The following is a 22,708-nucleotide window of genomic DNA, read 5'->3' on the forward strand; positions in this document are numbered from 1 at the left end:
TAGATAATATGAAGCAAAATTTTAACTCATGGCCAATTTTTCTCCTACTGCCTAGTGGCCTCCCCTTGCCAAAATAAACCAAGTTAGGAACCACAAAAGGGTAAAGTATATATTTACTTCAAAAAGAGTAAAGTACATATTAAACATTGTCATCAAATCAAACAATATTTTTTAACAACTTCAAATGTACGAGGCATTGTTGTGTTAAGTGTTCTGGAGGTGCGTGAAACATGTTCCAAACCTCACAGATGTAATAGACATTACATAGTGGATTCTGAAATCAAATGTAAGTTAATTTGAATTACTTGCTATTTAGTATCATCCACTAGCCCAGCCAAACAACATCATCTAGTTGAAAGACAACAATAATAAAAACTATGTCTAAAACACTCCTATTTCACAGGTTTTGTAAACTATGATACAGTCAGGGACATAAACAAGATCCTCACACATCTTTCTTTTTTCTTGTTAGTCTTGCTGTGCTCATAAATCCATGACAGAAAGCCCCCTCCCCTGAGACTTTCCACTTCCTTTTCTGGCTTTCACTGTTTGTAGAGACTGCTATATTCACAACATGTGACCTACAGAGTTTTTGGGACACAAGCAAGCCAAATTGGAGATTGAATCTGAAGCTCTTGCCCTCCTTCATGGATTACAATGGATCTATGAAACAGATGTCTATGTGGCTCTTCAGTTGTTTCAGACTAGAATATAATTTAGGTTTATGTATAAGTCTAATAAGCCTTCCCCATACAGAACTTCCTAATACTACTCTGTCCCTCCCCTTTTTCTGTCTTTTCAACCCACATGACCACCATTATACAGATAGGCAGAACCAGAAGGAAGTGAAATGCTCACTCAACAAACAGAGCATCATTCTCAATGCAGTTACCAAGGACAAAACACACCATAATAGAAATATTGCCATTATGGATTCTTTTTGAGGTGAAAGGACTAAAAGTTACTATGTTAAATTGGGAAAATAGAAAAGCAAACACTCTTATCCCATGTCAGTCTCATTTTTCACTTCAGCTTCCTTGTTTTCCTCGAATTCTGTTCACTGGGACCTAGTATTCTTCACTGTGTCCTGCAACCTATCCCTAATTATTACATTACAGGTACCTTTGAGAGCTGGTGAGAGAAAATACCTTACCTGGAAGGGGTAAGGGAACCTTTCAATGATTGAAATCTGCTCCATTTCACTGGACTCTTCACCCCTTTTCTGCAATGAAAGATGAAAGCATATCCCACTGTGGAAAACAGTGTGGAAGTCCCTCAAAAAGTTAAAAACAACCCAGGAATCTCACTACTGGGCATTTACCCAAAGAATACAAAAACACTAATTTGAAGGGATATGTGCACCCTGATATTTATAGCAGCATTACTTAAAATAGCCGAGATATGGAAGCAGCCAAAGTGTCCAACAATTAATGAATGGATAAAGAAGACACACAATGGAATGTTATTCACTCATTAAAAGAATGAAATCTTGCCATTTGCAATGACATGGATGGAGCTAGAGTATGATGCTAAGTGAAATAAGACAGAGAAAGACAAATGCCATGTGATTTCACTCATATGTGGAATTTAAGAAACAAACAAGCAAAGGAAAAAAATGAGAAAGTCAAAGCAAGAAACAGATTTTTTTTTTTTTTTTAAGAAACAGATTTTTAAGTATGGGGAACAATCTGAATGTTACCAGAGGGGAGGTAGGTGCGTGTGTGTGTGTGTGTGTGTGGGGGGGGGTGTTGGGTTAAATAGGTGATGGAAATTAAGGAGCACACTTTTGATGACCACAGGTGATGTATGGAACTGTTGAATTACTATATTGTACACCTGAAACTAATGTAATACTGCATGTTAAAAAACTAGAATTAAAATAAAAACTTAAAGCATAGTTATTGGTTGATGCATTGTTCTTTTTTGGATTTCCTTAGGTACTAGGAGTCCTTTGCAATCACTCCAGAAGAATTTCCTGCACAGATAATATTAATTATTATGGATTGTTTCCTTTAATCCAGTAGGCATACATATCATAGGATACATTCATAGGATTCAGAACATACATGTTCAAAAAAACCTCAACCATTTCAAACCATTGAGGAAAGGGAGGTTAATCAATGGTGCTGGGACAAATATTTAACCACTAATTTTGGTGTGTGTGTGTATGTGGGGCAGTTAGGTGGCTATTTCACAGCATAAGCCAAAGTAAATTCTGAATGGATTCAAAAGTTTAATATAAAAATGGAACTATGAACGGACAGAGAAAAAAACTAAGTGACCGTGTATATAATCTTATGGGAGACTAGACTTCCCAATATAATGCTAAAGATTAGAATCATTAAGAAAAGATGAATTAATTTGATGACATAAATTTTAAAACCCAGAATAGTAACAATGAACAAGTAAAAAACATCATAAATAAAATTCAAAGATAAAAACTGGGAAAAATATTTTCAATATATATTAGTTAAAGGATTAGTACTTTTAATATATCAAGATCTCTTAAAAAGTACTAGCAATAGGGTAAACATTCTAATGGAAAGATGGGCAAAAAAATGAACAGGCAGTTCACAAATAGAAAAATGGAAATGAACTGTAAGACATATAAACGTTCAACCTCATGGGCAACAAAAAATTGAAAAATAAGTCAGCAATGAAATACCACTTTTCTTGGCTGTCAAATTAACAAGCATTTAAAATATCTGATATTGGAAAGAATGTAGAGAAATAGAGATACTCTCATACATAGCTTATAGGAGTGTATGAAATTTAAATTACACTCCTATAAAATAAAATAGAATAAAAAGATAAACATAACCAAATTGTGCAGATCTAGTAAAGAGAAGAATAATATTTTACTTCTAGGAAGTTATTATAAGAAAAAGAATAGGAAAAGTACATAAAGATGTATGCAAGGATATTCTCAACATTTTTATAATATCAAGTTGGAAACAGATGTGTAGTAATAGGAGATTGGTTAAACAAATTGCAATATATTAATAATAGAGAATACCACACAGCCATTAAAATCACGTTATTAAAGAGTATCTATTGTCATGGGGAAAGTTTCCATATATCGTTAAATTGAGAAAGTAGATTACAAAGCAAGATGTGTAGTATGATTCTATGTTTTAAATATATACCATAGGGATGTCTGGCACACTCAGTCTAAAGAACATGTGACTCGATCTGAGAGTCCTGAGTTTGAGCCCTAAATTGGGTGTAGAGAGAGATTACTTTAATAAACTTTTTTAAAAGATGTATTTATTTCAGAGAGAAAGAGAATGCGAGTGGGGGGAGGGGTAGAGGGAGAGACTCTTCAAGCCAACTCCCTGCTGCAAGGGAAGCCATACACAGGGCTGGATCTCAGGATCCACGAGATCATGAGCAGAGCTGAAACCAAGAGTTGGATGCTTAACCAACTGAGCCACCCAGGTGCCCCTTGAATAAATAAACTTTACAAAAATAAATATATAATATACTCTTAGTATGAATGTATGTGTTGCTAGTGGAGAAAAACATCTGTAAGTCTGTACACCAACATACAATAGTTATTTTAGCTGGATGATGGGATCATGCAAGATTTTATTTTCTTTATTGTGCTTTGTTGTATTTTCCAGAGTTTCTAAAATAAGTACACATTACTCTTGTAATTAGGAAAAATAATAAATGACATTTTTTAAAAACTTGACTTAGAAATCTATAGCCATTATGCCTTGGAAAGGCTCTGGGAAATCAAAGAATAAACAGTGAGTTGTTAAAGAATCTCATGACTCAGAGACCTAGAATTCTGGCTTTCAGACTAACTCAAGCCCATAAATCTGATCCTGGTATCTCAGAGAATAAAACCAATCATCTCTGATGAGTTTGAAAATTTCATATATTGGGGCTCTTGGGGGGCTCAGTTAGTGGAGCATGCAATTCTTCATCTCAGGGTTGTGAGGTTGAGCCCCACATTGGTTGTAGAGATTCCTTTAAAAAAATCATCGTAAAATTGGTGTTAGAATTTTTCAAGGTTGAGTTCTGCATCTGGAAGGAAAATGCTGAGATTCAGTATAACCCATATGTTCCAGAGTGAAGAATTTTGTAAGGGAACTCTACCACATTGCACAGCATCACCAGTTTATTTACAGAGAGTTGAAGTGTTCCAAGTTTCTTAACCACCCCATTCCTGCTCTGACAATGGTCTCTACTTACTGGAATCTGTCTTTCAGGGGGAGGATTTTTTTCAGGAACCACTGTTTCAACGCAGGTGATCTTCTCAACATCTATTGAACCCTTCTTACTGCCTCTTCTCTGAGAAAGAGAATGAGGAACAAAATGGAGAAAGATTAGGAATGATTAAGCAACCAGATGATTAGATTTTGTTATCTAATCATTCAACATAGTGAGGTGACACCCGCGTTCTATTCATCAGGACCTGTCATTTTGAAAAAAAAAATACAACAAAACTTCCAGATCTATTAATCTAAACTTTTTTGACTATCAGAGGGCAAATACTATAGAAGAGTGGATGACTGTATGTGCCTTTACCATAAAAAAATGAAGAATAATTTTCAAGACGTGGATTTCATTCTCAACAGCATTTAATGAATGATCAGTTGCAAGATTCCATGGTAAGATTGCCCCCATGGCTTCTTAGCACCTTTGAATTTTTTGTGCCAACATGGCTGTAGTTAGTTCTAGGCTAAGAAACATTTTTCTGAGTTTGAAATATACCTCGATCCCTACCACCTCCCTCCTCCAACCAAAAATATCTAGTCCTCAAGGAAGATCTAAGGCTAAGTCCTTGATATTCAGGTTTCACAACAGAAAAACTTACCCCACGTTCAAAGTCATACTCATAGTAGGAAAGTTTGTGCATAGTCAAGAGAAAGAGGCGCTTCTTGAAGTTTAAAGGTGATGTTTTCTTTTTCTGTTGAGATCGCTTCAGAAAGATGCTCTCCAGTATCACTGCAGCCATAGCTTCTTCTTTCTGGAGCTCACTTGTGTGCTGTTGATAATGAAAGTTCTTGAGGACCCAGCACATTATTCCTTATCCCTCCTGGTTCCCTCTCAACCTGACCACCTAGTTTCAAATGGAACAGAATCATGCAAAGCTAATAAAGAGCCTTCTTCCTACCTTGACATCCTCCTTCCATAGCTTCCATCTCTGTCAGTTTTCAGGTGTAAAGGTGAATTGGAAGGACAGATTCGGCATGAGTTCACATACACTGGGTTTTTGTATAAGGCAATGGAATGCTCTGGATGTCAAATGACGTGTACCTGTGTGCTTAGTAATGTCTAGAGGCCACTTTATACTAACCACCCTTTTGTGATACGTGCAGAATCTGTGAACAGCAACAGTCTCTGTGCAGCTGTTGACACTGATATCCCCAGAAGGGATAATGCAGGTGCCAAAACTTCACTGAGGCAGATATTGGACTTTCAGTTCCCAGTTTCCTAGACAGTGAATGCAATTTTTTCAAACATTGTCCCACTGGGGTCTGTAAACAAGGCATATAATAAGGATATGGAGGCTGCACCTGCAGGTATGGACATATACTAACTGCTGCCCAACTGATTTTGCCCATCAACCACTAGCTCAGCTACAAAGGGTAGAAGCTTTGTTCTAAAATTGAAAAATAATTTTGGGGGAGGGAGTTGCTTTTGTTTTGTTTTTGGTTTGTGAGTGTGTGTTTTAGTTTTTTTGTGTGTGCGTGTTTTGGTTTGTGTTTCCCCCTCCTTTTTATTTTTAAAGACTTTATTTATTTATTCATGAGAGACACACAGAGAGAACAACAGACACAGGCAGAGGGAGAGAGAGAAGCAGGCTCCATGCAGGGAGCCCGACCTGGGGCTCCATCCCCGGTCTCTAGGATCACACCCTGGGCTGAAGGCGGCGCTAAACCGCTGAGCCACCCGGGCTGCCCTCCCCCTCCTTTTCCTAGGATGGTTCTTTTAGACACTGTCTTACAAAAGTGATGCAACTGTCTACTCTTATGGGTGCCATCTCTGGTTATTTACGAAAAGTAATTTGTTTACTCTCTCCAAACTTAGAATACTCTAGGAAAGATTCAGTTTAGGTAGCTGAAGTGCAAAAATGCAAAGAAAGTTACAAAAATCACCATTGGTTTTTTCCATTCACACAAAACATGCTTCATATTAGTTATTCACTTACAGTTTACACACAATTGCATATTCATTTAAAGTCTATGCATAATTCCAAACCTTCCTTAGAAAGATTAAGTGAAAATATAAATACTATCACAAAATGGGGCACTTAATCAGTACAAAATAAGTACTGAAACAGATCACCAGCTTCCCTCAAATTTTGTTATAGGTGGGGTTCTTTTCTTTTTTAAAGATTTTACTCATTTATTCATGAAAGACAGAGAGAGAGAGAGAGAGAGAGAGAGGGAGAGAGAGAGAGAGAGAGGCAGAGACACAGGCAGGGGGAGAAGCAGGCTCCATGCAGGGAGCCGGATGTGGGACTGGATCCCCGTCTCCAGGATCGCGCCCTGGGCTGAAGGCGGCGCTAAACAGCTGAGCCACCCCTGCTGCGTGGGTTTTTTTCTTAAGGAGGGATGACATTTTTTATAACTAAACTCCTTATGCTTTATCTGTCTATGCAGAATAAATAATGTCAGCATTTTTTTTCTACCTGCCAAACACAGATTATTGCTCACACCAAGGAAACAAGGGAGCAGTTTTTATCAAAGTCTGGGGCTATCCGCACCGTTATTTTGCTCTTTCCTGTGGTGTAGAAGGTTCTATTATCATACTGGGGAGACATTAAAAATAGGTTAAAGGAACACCAGGGATGTTCAAAATAATCACTTTGCCACTTATTCACCATGTCGATGCTACTGTCTTCTGGTGGTGGATTAATTCAATGGTTTATAAATGATCTTTTGAGAAAAATTAGACAAGGAGCAAACTTTTCCCCCACACCTGGTCACACAGGTCCCTGACTACCTGGTTTAAATGGTCTCTACAGGAGTAACAAACTGATAAGACTTTACAACCAGAATACTTTCTAATGCTCAAACCCCACAGAGATTTCTGTCAACATTAAAATTATTCATTTATTCAGAAATAGTGGTAACCAAGTAATATTATATTCTCAAGAACTGTCAACTCATCAAGATCCTTGTAATGAGATCACATTTTTTTCACTGTGAATTCCAATTAAGTAGCTCTTCACAATCAGAAAGACTCAACTTGCACGAGATAAAATAAAGCCTTAATGAAAATAAGTAGCATGCTCAGTAAATTGGATCAGAAGCATCCTAACAAACTACATCCAGTTTTGCTTCTTTTAGCTGAGTAAAGCATACCCATCATTTTACCTTTAGTTTTGTTGCAAGCTCTTGATGGATGCATTCCCTGCTCTGACCCAGCATCCGCTTCAGTCTTGGCCTCTGCTCTTACTTCCTATAAGATAGGTCCTTCTGGAAACTGCCTCTGCTCTTTTTCTCTTTTAGAACAAATCCAGTTTGTACAAGAGGAAGCCTTCCTCTCTTTCAAGTGTCTGTTGGGTTAGGGTTTAGTGCTGGTCTAAGTATGAGGAAGTAAGTAAGCCTCTCACTAGCCATCACTCCTCTCAGCAAAGGGTGAAATGGCCTCTACCACTAGATCATGGAGTTGAAGAATTCCCAGGATTTCCAAGGTCTGGTTGCCCCTTCTTTGACTGCTTTCCCCTTATTCCTTGTGATCCAGTCCAGACACACACAGCCTGAAAATGTGGTCGTTCTTCCTTAGTCATCACTGATTCATCCACCAATAATGTGAAAGGAGGTGCATTTTTCCTGAAGGTTTGTGTGTGATGGACACTGCATTAGAGGGCAGTTGCAACTTCTTTATGGTAGCTTCTAAATTTTCTTCTAACAATTTCAGCAGCTGACAGTTAATTTGACCACAAAAGATGCACCGTGCGGCTGACCCCCCACTTCACTCAGACGGTGGGGGTGGGGGTGGAAACCGGAAGTGACATGAATGTTAACACACACACATTCACACACTGATGTTCACATAAAGAAAGAGGAGGAAAAATAATAGAAAGACACAGGTTCTTCATTTAAAATACAGAATTCCAGGGGCACGTGGTGGCTCAGTGGTTGAGAATCTGCCTTTGGCTCAGGTTGTGATCCCAGGGTCCTGGGATCAAGTCCCACATCAGGGTCCCCATAGGGAGCCTGCTTCTCCTTCTGCCTATGTCTCTGCCTCTCTGTGTGTGTCTTTCATGAATAAATGAATAAAATCTTTTTAAAAATACAGAATTCCAGCATTATAATGTTCTCTTTTTAAACTACAAATGCAAGGATTTTCATGTGGCCACCTTTTGCAGCCTCCCAGCTTCCTATGGAGCAGCAGAATTCATAAAGAAGATGCTTGTTAATAAGAGTTCAGCCATCTTAAAAACTGCACTATGCCAAGGAATTGATACGAAAAGCACCTGTAGGATTGGTAAACTAAATCACCTTTGGTCCTATCATTGCTCAAGGTAAAATAAACACCAGAGCAAAATTCAGAAGACTACACAGCCTGCCTATGATTGGGAAGAGTCCAGGAAATGCTATTTAGAAATAACCAGTCAGTCATAGTTCAAATAGCTACTTAGCCAGAATATCCAAGAAACATCATTCTCTATTTCTCATTTAAAGCATTACTTAAGTACCCAAAAAGTCTGTCTATTCCCTTTTCTTCTGAGGGGAATGGAAGGAAATTCTTGTTTTTCTCAGTGCAGTCTACCCATCAAGCATTATTTTATACTCAGTATTTCATTTATTTCTTACAACAAAGAGGTGAGGAAAGTGAGATTCATGGAAGTTGTGTGATCTGCCCAACCTCATCCATAACTCCGCAGCCCTTGCTGTTTCTGTGATACCTACCTCATTGCCCCCAAAGAGATTTTTTTTTTTTTGCTTTCAATAAGTTTTGATGCTATCCATCTCACCACCTGTCATCCCCCATGGCTACCATCAAAGAGCAGTAGAGACAGAATCCTCTGCATCTTCTAGGAACATTTGACAAAAGAGGAAATGATGGTAAATTCAGGGGATAAGAGAGAGTACAGGATCCTGGAGCATTTTCCTCTGCAATAATCCTCCAAGCTAAAAAGGATGATTTATCCCTGTTAACTGTCAACTGTACTTTTTCCCATATGTGGACTCTTCTTAGCCCTGCCAGATTTTCTTACATTTTCCTTTCAGTCTTTCGGAAAGAGATCCTAACTGGTGTTACTTGCTGTTTTCTTTTCAGGACTTTTTTTCATTGTTGATTCGATAAAAATATGAGATTTATGTGGAACACCTGCCAACTCTTTGTCCCTAGGGTTGTTATTGCATAGTGTGAATGTAAATTTTTGATCAAATGTACTTTCTTTTATATTATGAAGTGTGACAAATAGTACAGAGACTAACACTACACTCAGGTACTCACCACTTAGCTCTATAAAATTCTACCATAGTGGGATCCCTGGGTGGCGCAGCGGTGTGGCGCCTGCCTTTGGCCCAGGGTGCGATCCTGGAGACCCGGGATCGAATCCCCACGTCGGGCTCCCGGTGCATGGAGCCTGCTTCTCCCTCTGCCTGTGTCTCTGCCTCTCTCTCTCTCTCTGTATGACTATCATAAAAAAAAAAAAATTCTAACATAGTGCCATAATTGCTTCCGGCGTTTTTCAGAAATAAAATACTAACCATAGAGTCAAAACCTCCTTGTATACTCCTCTGCAATCAATCCCCTCCTTCCTCAGAAGTTAACTATATCTTGAATTTCATGTTAATCATTCCTAGGCATGTTTTTATATTGTTACTGCATATGTAAGTATCCATGAAAGGTATTTAGTATTGGTTTGCATGTTTTACAGGGTACATATTCTTCAGCAACTTGCTTTTCTTCTCAGTATAAATTTTGTAAAGATTTATTTATTTAATAAAATCTTTAAAAACACTTATAAAAAAGAGATTTATTTATTTATTTTAGAGAGAGAGAAAGAGTACTCAAGCACTGTGGGGGGAGGGGCAGAAGGAGAGGGAGAGAGAATCCCAAGCCAACTCCCTGCTGAGCGTGGAGCCCTACATGGGGCTTGATCTCACCACCCATGAGATCATGACCTGAGCCGAAATCACAAGTTTGAATGCTCACCCGACTGAGCCACCCAGGTACCCCTCTCAGTATAATGTTTTATCTTGGTTAAAGCTCTATCTAGTTCATACATTTTAATTTATTTTATATGCACAAAGTATTATTTTTTAAAAAGATTTTATTTATTTATGAGTGAGAAAGAGAGAGAGAGGCAAAGACACAGGCAGAGGGAGAAGCAGGCTCCATGCTGGAAGCCCAATGTGGGACTTGATCCCAGGTCTTGGGGATCACGCCCTGAGCCAAAGGCAGGCGCTCAACCGCTGAGCCACCCAGGCATCCCAGCATAAAATATTCTATATGATGAATACATCACATTTTTTTTAAATTTTTTTTAAATTTTATTTATTTATGATAGGCACACAGTGAGAGAGAGAGAAGCAGAGACACAGGCAGAGGGAGAAGCAGGCTCCATGCACCGGAAGCCCGACGTGGGATTTGATCCTGGGTCTCCAGGATCGCGCCCTGGGCCAAAGGCAGGCGCTAAACCGCTGCGCCACCCAGGGATCCCAATACATCACATTTGATTTATCCATTTTCCTATTGCTAGATATTTAGATTGCTTGTTTTCAGTTATAAACAATGCTGCCATGCACATCCTTGTACGCATGGTCATAGTTTTCCACTCTCAGAATGAATGCTCAGTTACTCAAAGTGACAAACTCAGGTCTGGCTTATTTGTGGGCCTATGTGGTCCCTGTTATTCCTTGTTCCCCATTTCAGTCCTGTCTTCCTGATGTTTTACTATGAAATCTGGTAGAATTATCAACTCTCTGAAATTAGAATAGGGTATGATTGGCTATATTTAGCTTACCAAAAATCTCCTCAGTCCTCAGAAGCATCTCTTAGGTTCTGATTGAGATTTTCAGTGAGACTTCCCTGGCCATGGAACCAGAGGAGAAGTTTTCTTTAGAATATAACCATAGCAACAAAGAAACCAAAATACTCCTTCTGAGTTCCCAAGAAGCCCTATTCAGGCACCAGTGAAACCTAATTATTTGATAAGTTTCACAGTCAGTGCTATAGGTGACCAAATTTGTGGTGAAGCCCTCCAGCCAAAATCAGTTTTCTGGCTCGGTGTTAATCAGGGAAATTTTAATCTGCTGCAGTCCTCTCTAAGAGGTCTCAGGTTTCTGGTTCTTCTTCAGCCTTTCATATTAACATTTTACGTGAGAGCCAGATAGCTAATACGAAGTTGCACTCAGCATTAGACTGGTGGTAATACTTTGAGCACTGTCCCTCTGCTCTGAGGGTGACTACTGGGGTGTACATCTTTCACTCTGGACTTGAATGGACTTCTTTTTCAGTTTAGTTTTTGTTTTCCCTGGCTCATACATTTTACTTTTGATATCAAAACAGCACATGTTCATTATAAAAAATATTTCAAGTACAAGAATATTAAAAAGAAAACATCATTTACAAGCTCATTATCCAAAGGCATTGATATTCAGGCATATTACCTCCCATCTCTTCTCTGCATTTTTCTTATATTTGAGATCCTATTGCACATAGTATTTGTAGTTTACTTGTATTTCTTAACATTATCTATCCATCCATCCACTCAACACAACTTTTTCCCAAAACATCTAAATGTCTTGTTTAACAGTATTCCTGGTTATTTTCCCATGATATTAGAATCTCTATATAAGCATCATTTACCAAGTCAAAAAGTATGTGCATTTTGCATTTTGCAATATATTGACAAAGTAGTTTCCAGAAGCATTTTACCAATTTCCACTCCAGATAGCAATTTTTGAGAGCTTGGCTTTCCCATTCCTTTATTTTCTGCTCCATTTTTGGCCAGTATTTTTTACTCTGTTTTTATTTCTGACTAGTCTGTTTCTTCATTGGCCAGTGATCTTGAACTCCAGTGTATCCCAATGTACGACTTGTCTAAAATTTAACTTATCTTGACTCTCTAGAATTTCCTTCTTCTAAGGGATAAGCTAACTGACTATAGTTTGTTTTTGTTTTAGGGAAGCCAGGCAATGAGATGAGCTTCTTCTTGAGGTTCAGATAACCAACATTAACTCTCAGGGCATCTGGTGATGCTTCTCAGAGAGTGAGAAGGAAAGCCTGGGATTAGGGCTTTTGTGTTTCAAACACCCTCTGTCAGTGCACATGAACCCCTATAGAAACTGAAAGTCACACGTGGCCCATTTATTTCAGGGTCCTCAAAGAAGTTCTCTCTCCCCATCCCCTGATGGCTTCATTTGCATAACCAAGCAGCTTTGGAGTGAATTAGGTCAATGTCTTACCTCTAGCTTCTTGTTGAGCACGGACTCACTGAAAATTCTAGCTCTCCCTTATTCCCAGGAATTAGCAATCAGGTCTCGGTATAACATCTTTGGGCAAAAAGCAGTCAGTAACTGATAACTCTTTGGAGAATATCTGAACTGGTTTTCAAAAGGCATCTCTTCCCCTTATACCTAAGTCACTTCCTGGTATAGGTCTAGACTGCTGAAAGGAAAGTCTCTGTAGGAAATTTGCTCAAATAGAAATAGTAAATCATAGTGATGATAATTTAAAATTGCACCAAGACCGTAAAAGTGGATGGAAAATTGCACTAGTTCTCATAAAGAGTTTACGAAGGATTCCAGACAAACACATCACTAGCTATAAGCAACAGGAATTTGGGCTTTAACACAGATAGTTTAAATAGTCTGACCGTAAAGGGGGTCAGAATAGAACAAATAGGGCTCACCTTAAGGGATACTGTATTGGTAGAATGCTTTAGGTTCCATGAGTATTTGCATTTTGTGGATTATTAGAAGGATGACATTGTTTTATCAAATAACTGAGGTTTCAGAGAGGCTATTGCACCCTTGTTTCAGGTAGTTGGCATGCAAAATGAGGGAAGGAGCAGAACTAGCACAGAGCTAACAGCACAGAGAATAGTCCCTCAACTTTATAAGCCACCTCTAGGCTTTCCTGCTGCCCTGCCTCTGGAAACACACAACATGGCATAGAGATTTTGAGCTTGGAGAACTGGGTGATCAGGAAATTAGGCCAGGATTCCATTTGGAGGTCTAATAGCTCATCCAAGGATGTCTTGATCAGGGGCAGCAATCCCTTTTATTCTGAATGCCACACTATTTGCTCTAGGCAGGCCCTCTGGGGACACTAGCAAGTCTTAGGCAGAATAAAAATAATAGCAAAAATAGCACTTAACTATTGCCAGGCTTTGTTTTAACTGTTTCATATATATTAACACAGTTACTACTCACAACAATCCTATGTGGGAAGGTACTAGAAAAGTAGGGGGAAAGGAAAAAGGGAAAAGAACAGGGGAAGGAAGAGGCAAAAATAATCCGATGCAATTCAACAATTATTTATTAAGCTCCAACTGTTCCAGGGGATGCAGTAACGAACAAGATAAAAGAGGGAGGGGAGGTGGTATATAAGAAGAGGGAATATAGGTAGAGAGAGGAGGGGGAGGAGGAAAAGATGGAGGGGGATGGAAAGGAGGGGGGGAATGGAGAGGAGGAGAGAAGAGAAAAGGAGAGGAAAAATGATGAAGACAAGAGAAAAGAAAGCCATGCACATGGCAGGCAATGGTAGTAGGAAAAACCTTCCCCATGACCTCAGGGGTTGGCCACACTGTCTGGGCTGAGGCTGAGGCTGCTTTCTTCTGGCCCAGTCTTTTACCCACATTACCACAAGGTTGGCACACACACAATCTTTCCAATAAGCCAGCTCTGCTCCTGGCAACATTGGCTGGATGCAGCCCAAGGCAGGTAGCTTACACCCAGGGTTAGCCCGTACTTGTACCCAGTTCACCAAGGTTGAGTGCCTATTACGGCATATGAGCTTTTACTGTTTTCAAAATCTGCCTCTTGGATTTTCTTCTCCGAAAGGCCTCTTGACACAAGTATACCTTTTTGGTCTTCAAGCAGTATTTGACGAAATGGATTATTTTTTTATCTTCCTGCCATCGACAATATTACTTTTCTGCAAGGTTTTGCAGGGGTGCCCATTTCCAACATTTGCTACCTGTTCAGATGGTCACGTCATGTCACTTTTTTCTCTCCTTGTCCTCCTCCCCCACTCCCACGACCTGATTCCGAAAGAACCCTTACATCCCCTTTTGATCATTGGAAAGGACTTCCAGAGCCTTGTGCTGAAGACACTCCCACCCTCTGTCAGCGTCCTTCGCCAGCAGACTATATGGCACCAGCCATGCTTTCTCTCTGGCCTTCAGTAGTCCCATGAAAAGTATTTGCTGCTGCTGCCCAGCCCCTGCCATGCCCCAGACCCACCTCAGTCCTGACTTAATGCAGGTAGCTTTCCAGATGCATTGAGATGCCAGGACTTTGAAGCTGTGACTCGATCTCAGAAGACACTGGCCCTGGAGACATATTCTTACAGTCCAGAGAGGAAGGACAGTTTGAGCAAACCCCACCCTTTCACAGCCACTCAGTTCCCTTTTTTTGTTTCCTGACTTAAACCAATGTCTTTTTTTTTTCTTCTCAGTAGCATGGTATCTGGTTCCCTGCTGCTGTCCCAAACTACCCCCAACCCCCAGCTGTCCCCGCCCTTCATTTGTTTGGGACCTCTGACACTACTATCTTGAATAGTGCTCTGAAAGAACCCTGCTCAACATTACTGGGGCCATTGAGACTCTAGATGGTGCTGGGGTGAGCAGATAGGTCATCATGCTGACCTCCCCGAGCTAATGGGACCACATATCTACAGAACTGTGGGGATAATCAGCAGAAAGTGGAAACTTCTAGGAAAGACAAGAAATGCAGACCTGCAAAGACAAAACAAAGGGTCTAGTAAGGAAGAGTGTCTTTAGAGTCTCCTGTCCTTGAAGGTAGAGGAGATTTGGGATAATGAACGATGGAGAGTACTCACAAAAGGGACCCCAAAGTGAGGTAGAGACAAGACTTCCCCCTGCTGAGTCATTTTCTCAGAAAGCATTTTTCCCCTACAGATAAAAATGTCTGAATGTAAGCTCACACGAAGACTTGTGCCCTTCCCCATTTTTTGTGGATGTCAATTTTCTCCATTTCAGATTCTGCCTCAGGGATTAACTCTTAGTTTACACCTTTCTCTTTAATCTTGTAAATCGTTAAATCAGATCAAATGTGTTAAGCCTGAATGTGTCCTCAACTGCTTCCTAGCCCAGGTTCTAAGCCACAATCATCTCTCAGAGGCTTCTCCTAGGAAATGCAGACATTACTGGTGGCAGACCCCCATGGCAGCAGAGACCCTGCTGACTGGTCTGTTTGCCCACCCTGACAGATCAGGAACTGCCATATTTACTTGCCTTGGGTGCTGGATCCTAATGTAGGAGCAGATCACAGATCTCACCAGAAGTCTGTCAGAATTTTGAAGGCAACAAGATTTTCTTAAACAAGTATTTTGTAGGAATGGTAGAGTGGCTAATCCTCACATCTGCACAAGATAGATGGGAAGTAAGTGTTGAATGATCTCCCTATTTTATTGACAACGTATATCCTTTTACTAGTCACCTCTCAACATGCTGTAGTCACCTGAGCGTTCATCACAGACTTTCTCTCTCCTTCAATCAGATGCTACCTGTTGTCACATGGCCTGTCCCTTCTCAAGATCCATCTTGGGATGGAGACGAAATTGATAGGCATACAGTGGGGAATCTGGATAAGAAGGAGTGGGACAAGGGATAGGGTAAAATAAACTGAGGCCATTTTTTAAACCATCTGCCCCCCCCAAAATAAAATAAAATAAACCATCTTCCCATGAGCACTTCCTTGACACACTTGTCTATATAATAGAAGGGCTGCACCCAAACAGTGCAAATAAATGGCTGAGTGTCACTGCAAAAGTTTCCCAACGTACTGTAAGGTTTTGTTTTTGGTGGTATCCTGTTCAACATTTTTACTAATGAACTTTGAGAAAGATACAGAAAGTAGCCTAGCTAATCTGTGAATGGTGCAAGGCTCTTGGGAGCTGGAGTGGATGACAGAACCAGAGTAATCGATTTGCAAGAAGATCTCGATCACTTGGTGTGATAAGCCAACTTCAAGTTTATTTTACCAGAGCTAAGGGTCATGTCCCATAATTGGGCACCAAATCGAACTTCAAAAGACTCTAGGTGCAGTAGTGGGATAGCAGTAGCATTTGTGAAAATGCTTCAGAGGTTTTTGATGATAGTAATAAAAAGAAACGTCATGTCATGTCGGTAACATGGCTGCCAGAATATCCAAGGTGATATTAGGCTTCCTTGTAGAAGTAAGATATCGGAATGTCTGGGTGGTTCAGGGTTGAGTGTCTGCCTTTGGCGCAGGGCGTGATCCTAGAGTCCCAGGATGGAGTCCCACATCAGGCTCCCTGCAGAGCCTGCTTCTCCCTCTGCCTGTGTCTCTGCCTCTCTCTGTGTCTTTCATGAATAAATAAATAAAATCTTTAAAAAAGTAAGATATCTAGAAGGAGGAGAGTGAATAGGCCACCTACTCTGCAAGGTCAGACCATATCTAGACTCCTGTGTTCAGTTCTGAGTGTCTCATGGTAGGGAAAATTAATGAGCAGGAGCATGTCCAAAACAGAGGGCAGGATTAGCGAAAGGAATCAAAACCAAAGCCATATCACGCAAGGTGTGATACAAAGAACTAAGGTTGATTAGACTAAGAGGGGCCCTGTTACTGACATCAAAAACCTCAAGGAAAAAAAAACCTCTAGAAGCTCCTCAAAGACCATTAAGACTGCCAAAGGGCCCAATGAGAAGAAGAAAATGCTGAGACTATGGGCTGGCTGTTTGGCAAAGAAACTTTTAGGGAATGTAGCAGGTAGGGGCAATGTTTTTGTTATCTCCTTCCCAGAGACCATCCAGATAAAAGGGGATGATCAGAGAGTCAGCTTTGTATCCATGGGTATTCCTGGAGAGTTACATAAGCAGGAGACCTCAGGCTTTCATAGTTCCTTAGACCCTCATCACTGGTACCCCATCCTGAGTTCCTGCTCAATTCTCGCTCTTCATCATCCTCTACCCTGCAGATGCCCCTGCTTTCCCTGTGTGATGTCATGGTTAGGTGCAAGGCTATGGTGCTAGAAATACCTGGGATGAAATTCCAGCTGCAGGAAATAACCACCTGTGTTGTGCCTCACTTTCCTCACCTGTTAAATATTAATAGTGGTACACATTGCATGGGGTTGTTAGGATTACAAGAGGTAGTATATGAGGTGTTTATGAACATGCCTGGTATATACTAAGTGCTCAATAATTGTTAGCTATTATAATTACCAGGCCACAATAGCCATATTGTATAACGGTAAAGAAACCCAGGCTCTGGGGTCAGATCACCTGTGTTTGTATCCTGGCTCCACTAAATACTATCAACATTGGGCAAAATGTTGAATAGCTTATGGCCTCAATTTTCCTATCTGTAAAATAGGAATAATAGTACCACATAGAATTACCGTGAGAATTTTTTTTTGAAAGATTTCTTTTTTTTTTTTAATTTTTTTTTTAAATTTATTTATGATAGTCACAGAGAGAGAGAGAGAGAGAGGCAGAGACACAGGCGGAGGGAGAAGCAGGCTCCATGCACCGGGAGCCTGATGTGGGATTCGATCCCAGGTCTCCAGGATCGCGCCCTGGGCCAAAGGCAGGCGCCAAACCGCTGCGCCACCCAGGGACCGTGAGAATTTTATGAGACAATCCATTTTAAATGGATTTAAAATCCATTTAAACCCTGCAGTCTTTCTCTGCTATACTCTTGAAACCTAGCACATGCCTTCTGCCAGGTATGCAAAGAAGGGAAGAGCTGCTGGACACTTTCTATCACTCTGCCTGTTTATTGCTTTTGTGCTAGCTGAACAATTTCATTGTCACTTTCAGAACCCAGTGCAGCCAACTTGCTCCTTCGGTAACAGGGGGCTGCTTGAATGCTGACCATCGGTCCTATTTTACAAAGAACTTTGTAATTATATATTTATGAGAGTGATTATTTGATTATTGTGTCCCTACCCTAGAACAGCGCCTAACACAGAATAGGAATTCAATTAACATTTGTTGAAAGGACCAAGCAGCCATGTGATAAATGAGTTAGAGCACTGGCTCCCTCCAAGCCTTCAGTTAACCAGCAGTTCATTGTCACAGATATTCCCAATGTCTTTGAAGTGAAACAGTAAGAACATGGGTGTGTAGGGCCCTTCCATTTGATCCTACTCCTCGCTTCCCTCGGAGATAGGGACAGAGACGCCCGAGGATCCAGAACGAGTACTGCTTCCTTCATTTAACGCTGCTACCTAGCGGCGTCCGCCAAAAGTGATGAAGGGAGGAAAAGCTGCAAAGCTGGAGGACCCGAGGAATTGCAAGACAGGATCCCCTTCAAGCAGAGCCCTTCCTTGAGCTCCCGCCCACGGCTCCGAAAGGAGTCCTCTCCGCCGCCAGAGGGCAGTACTCACGGAGGCTTAGACTCTATGGTCGTTCTCGCCGCCTCCCATGAGCAAGAGCGACCAGAAACCGCCTATATACTTCCGTTTCCGGCGCTACCTCCTTCTTTCCGTGCGGATAGCGCTCTCGTAAAGATGGTAGGACCTTGGGCAGCGGGCCTGGTAACATCCAGTTTAATCTTTTCACCCATTTTGACGAGTGCCATCCGAGAATGACTCTAGGCCCACGCGTGGACTCGTATCAAAGAAACCCTATTTTGCCGGGATCGTCCCCGAAGGCACTGGGTTTCGGGGCCAATAAATGAAGTGATGGGATCAAAGCGGTAGACCTAGCGGGGAATGGAGGGAATATCCACTGTCTTCATTTTGGGGCCTAACAAGGCCGCAGTACTGGAAGCACATGTGGCTGTACCACCTTCTAGTCGAGTGTTCTGTGCTAACAAAGGAGTCTGAGCGTCGAGCCCTCCTGGGATGTCTTAGCTTCAGCTGGGTGGTTTAGGGCGTTGTGCAGTTGGTATCTGATAACGCTGCTCGTTCTGAACTGTTTCTTTACTAGGTGAATGTTCCTAAAACCCGCCGGACTTTCTGCAAGAAGTGTGGTAAGCACCAACCCCACAAAGTGACACAGTACAAGAAAGGCAAAGATTCTCTTTACGCCCAGGGTAAGACATTCTGTACGTAATTTGGTTTTATTTATTTTATTTTATTTTTTTAGAGATTTTATTTATTTATTTATGAGAGACAGAAAGAGAGAGAGTGGCAGAGACACAGGCAGAAGAAGCAGGCTCCATGCAGGGAGCCTGACGTGGGACTCGATCCCCGGTCTCCAGGATTACGCTCTGGGTGGAAGGCGGCGCTACACCGCTGAGCCACCCGGGCTGCCCCGTAATTTGGTTTTAATGCAGCATTCGGGTAGTAGTATAACATCTGAGCCGTCCCGTGCCGCCCCCCTACCCTTGGGTATTGATATTTCTGCTGGAAAACCTAAGGAAAAACCTGTAAGTTTTCCATGTGGCAGCTGTGATTTATTATCTTTGGTTTATCATTATAAACCACTTCATTCTCCCAGGAAAGCGGCGTTATGACCGGAAGCAGAGTGGCTATGGTGGGCAGACTAAGCCGATCTTCCGGAAAAAGGTTAGTAATTACTATTTGACACGCTTCCCACTTACTGTGGCAAAGACCTTGCATTTTTCTGTATCTCACACTTCTACGTGTGTTTCCATAGTTTCAGTGAAGTTCTCTGTTAATGCAGTGACATGTCCAGTAGGCAGTGGAGCTGGGAGTACTACCCAGGTCTGACTAGTCTACAATACTGCACTGTCTCAGTATTTTATTTTTGTTCTTCCCTTTTTGAAGAGGCGCTATCAAGTAATGTTCCCTGCCTTCCTAAGGACTGAAGTTTGAGCATACCAGTGAATCCTTTCCTTTGCCCTATTCCCTGTTCTACCCTAGTGAATCCTCAGCCCTTGCTTGCAGTAAGAATTGGTCTCTCACTTTGCTTCTCCGTTCGGAAGCCTGCAGTCTACTACTTATCTCAGGATGTTTTGAAGCTCTTTGAAATCCTCATTTAGGCCTTCCATGGGTCTCCTGAGTTCTGTCATTCTCATCCAGGTCAAATCAGTTTCTGTTCTGTCCTAAATGTGATTGGCTATCCCTTAAAGCATATGTATAGTGCCTGGAATGGCATTCCTATGAACACAGCATTTCTTTTGGTGCTTTGCTCAGCATTCAACATCGTTCCAGAAAGTACTAAGGAATAACTTCATTGTTCATTTAGGTGCTGTAAATAAATGGTTGGATCTCAAAGTGGTAAAAGGAATGGCAGATTGCCTTTTCACATTCGTCTAACTTGTTTAAAAGGTGGGGAGATTCCGCCCAGGTTTTGGTTTTTTGAGAACTGAACAGGCAGATGTAGAATTCTGATGATAGTAGGCTTAAAAAGTTGATTAGTGTACCTTGAGTTAAATAATACAGTTGAATGGACATTAATTATAGACAAACTTAGGTAGTCTCCAGAGGATGGATAGATCTTAAGTTACTGACCCTATTTAATGAGAAAGTTGTGTTTATTTCATCGTTTTTATGCACTTTGTTGACCCATTTTTGGTTGTGGGGAGTACGACTGTAGAGCTAGTGAAAGGCCACAAGCTCAAGGCGGTTTTACGAATGCCTACTTGATGAGCTCCACTTTGGGATGTTTGATAATAGAGAATTTGATGGCAGTTAGACAAGCTCCTACCCTTGCTATTAAGTTTTCTCTTAAATGCACTGATTTTCACATTTCTATTTTCTCCTTGTAGCTAAATACAAATTGCCACAACTCTGTCATTTGCAAAGCTTCCCTTTTAAGTGGTACTTAACCCAACAGTCTATTTTGAAAAAGGATTTTCTGCAGTGATTTATGAAGGGGTTGACTTCTATTTTTCCAGGCTAAAACTACAAAGAAGATTGTGCTGAGGCTTGAATGTGTTGAGCCCAACTGCAGATCGAAGAGAATGCTGGCTATTAAGAGATGCAAGCATTTTGAACTGGGAGGAGATAAGAAGAGAAAGGTATATAATTTTGGGTGGAAGGTGCAATCATTTCTCTTGGGAGAGTTGAATATTTCTCTCCATTTACTGATGGTGGAATCTGAAATGGGGTAATGCTCTTCAGATAACTAGAGCCATACCTAAAGGTATGAGGTTTTTGGTGTTGGTTTTGGCATGAGACTTGACTTAATTAAAAGATGGTGATCCTTTTAGGGGGATAGACCGTGTACTTGAGAGAGTAGATGTTCTTTGCAACATTATAAAAGAAAAAAAAAACTTAATTTTTTTTTCTGTTCCATTACAGGGCCAAGTGATCCAGTTCTAAACTTCATACTTTGTTATGAAGACAATAAAATCTTGATGTTACGTTCACTTCATTTGGTTGCAGTTGGTCTTTTTAAGAGGGAAATAAACTAGTGCCATCAAATTCCCCTTGTGGGGCAATTTATACTTGATTCTTCTGGATACCTTTTTTTTAAGATTTTGTTTATTTATTCATGACAGACACAGGCAGAAACACAGGCAGAGGGGGAAGCAGGCTCCATGCAGGGAGCCCGACATGGGACTCAATCCTGGGTCTCCAGGATCACACCCAAGGCCAAAGGCGGCGCTAAACCGCTGGGCGCTGGGCCACCGGGGCTGCCCTACTTGACTCATTTTGGATTAGATTTGAACTGGTTGAAGTCCCATCAAACATTTTGATTTTCCAATTTGGCACTTAGGTTATTTAAGCAAAGGTTATCATGGGACCTGAGTAGAGTTCCATGGTAACAGTTATATCCATAGTGAATATAAGGTTTATCAAGAGTGAAAGAATTTCTCTTATATTCTTGCCATTCCAATCATTTAATGAGGAATTTAGGCCCACTTTTCTATGCAGACTACATACTACATTATGTTCTCAGACTTACTCTAACTTGCTCAAAAATTTTGACATGCCCCCTCAAATTTTATCTTTTAAAGATTTATTTATTCACGAGAGACATGGGCAGAGGGAGAAGCAGATTCCCCATGGGGAGACTGATCATGGGACTCGATTCCAGGACCCCAGGATCACTACCTCAGCCAAAGGCAGGTGCCTAACCACTTAGCCACCCAGGCCCCCCCTTCAAATTTTAAAGTAGACCTAAATTTTCATCTTGAAATAACTGCAGAAGATATAATTTCTAGTGAATTAAGCTGCCCGGCAGAATTTAACAGGGATTATCTCGTTTTTTAAAGAGGTCTCCTAGTTGGAAACTTTATTACATCCTTTTCCTCTTTGTATCCTTGATTATGTTCAGCTTTTCATATTGTGCAGCAAAACTGGAGGCAAAGCACATAAGTGATACATTTTGGTAACTGGAAGTATGTCAGTGAGATGGAACGGTTTTCTTCCAAAATTACCTTGTTTCTGTGGGTGATTAGTCTGGGTTTGTCAGTTTTAGCAACTGATTACTCTTTCAATTTTATTGAAGATAATTGGTAATCACCTGACAGGCAAAGGAATTGTTACAGCATGCACTTTGTATTTTGAGGGCCTTTGTCCCCTGCTAATTATGTGCTGTTGTACATTCAGGATGAGTGAGCTGCTGCTTTTGGTCAAGTGGGAAAAGGTGATGAGCAGGCTTGAAACTGACTACAGATTGGTTCGCAGGCAAATCAATTGTAGGAAAAGGAGGGAACTG

General features: G+C 40.9%; 2 protein-coding genes across 2 annotated transcripts in view; one reads left to right on the forward strand and one right to left on the reverse strand.

The window, feature by feature from the left end:
* BTK (Bruton tyrosine kinase) overlaps nucleotides 1-14,525 on the reverse strand; it is a 31,543-nt gene extending 17,018 nt beyond the window's left edge. The window contains exons 1-4 of the mRNA XM_041740142.1: nucleotides 14,388-14,525; nucleotides 4,826-4,996; nucleotides 4,201-4,299; nucleotides 1,154-1,222 (exon numbers count right to left, since the gene is read on the reverse strand). Coding sequence (XP_041596076.1) covers nucleotides 1,154-1,222; nucleotides 4,201-4,299; nucleotides 4,826-4,966 — 309 coding nt within the window. The 5' untranslated portion in view covers nucleotides 4,967-4,996; nucleotides 14,388-14,525. The remainder of the gene's footprint in view (nucleotides 1-1,153; nucleotides 1,223-4,200; nucleotides 4,300-4,825; nucleotides 4,997-14,387) is intronic.
* Nucleotides 14,526-18,609: 4,084 nt separating this feature from the next.
* On the forward strand, nucleotides 18,610-21,418 carry LOC121483521 (60S ribosomal protein L36a-like). The gene is made up of 5 exons (XM_041742135.1): nucleotides 18,610-18,669; nucleotides 19,064-19,169; nucleotides 19,577-19,644; nucleotides 20,940-21,062; nucleotides 21,346-21,418. Exons 1-5 carry the CDS (start codon nucleotides 18,643-18,645, stop codon nucleotides 21,364-21,366), a joined length of 345 nt encoding a protein of 114 aa, XP_041598069.1. The 5' UTR covers nucleotides 18,610-18,642; the 3' UTR covers nucleotides 21,367-21,418.
* Nucleotides 21,419-22,708: the final 1,290 nt, after the last annotated feature.

Source organism: Vulpes lagopus, chromosome X (assembly GCF_018345385.1).
Source record: "Vulpes lagopus strain Blue_001 chromosome X, ASM1834538v1, whole genome shotgun sequence".
Lineage (NCBI taxonomy): Eukaryota > Metazoa > Chordata > Mammalia > Carnivora > Canidae > Vulpes > Vulpes lagopus.

Coding starts and splice junctions, on each gene's coding strand:
- LOC121483521 (XM_041742135.1), top strand. CDS start 18,643: ATGGTAGGACCTTGGGCAGCGGGCCTG. Junction 19,170..19,576: donor AGATTCTCTTTACGCCCAGG/GTAAGACATTCT, acceptor TCATTCTCCCAG/GAAAGCGGCGTTATGACCGG. Junction 19,645..20,939: donor AGCCGATCTTCCGGAAAAAG/GTTAGTAATTAC, acceptor CTATTTTTCCAG/GCTAAAACTACAAAGAAGAT.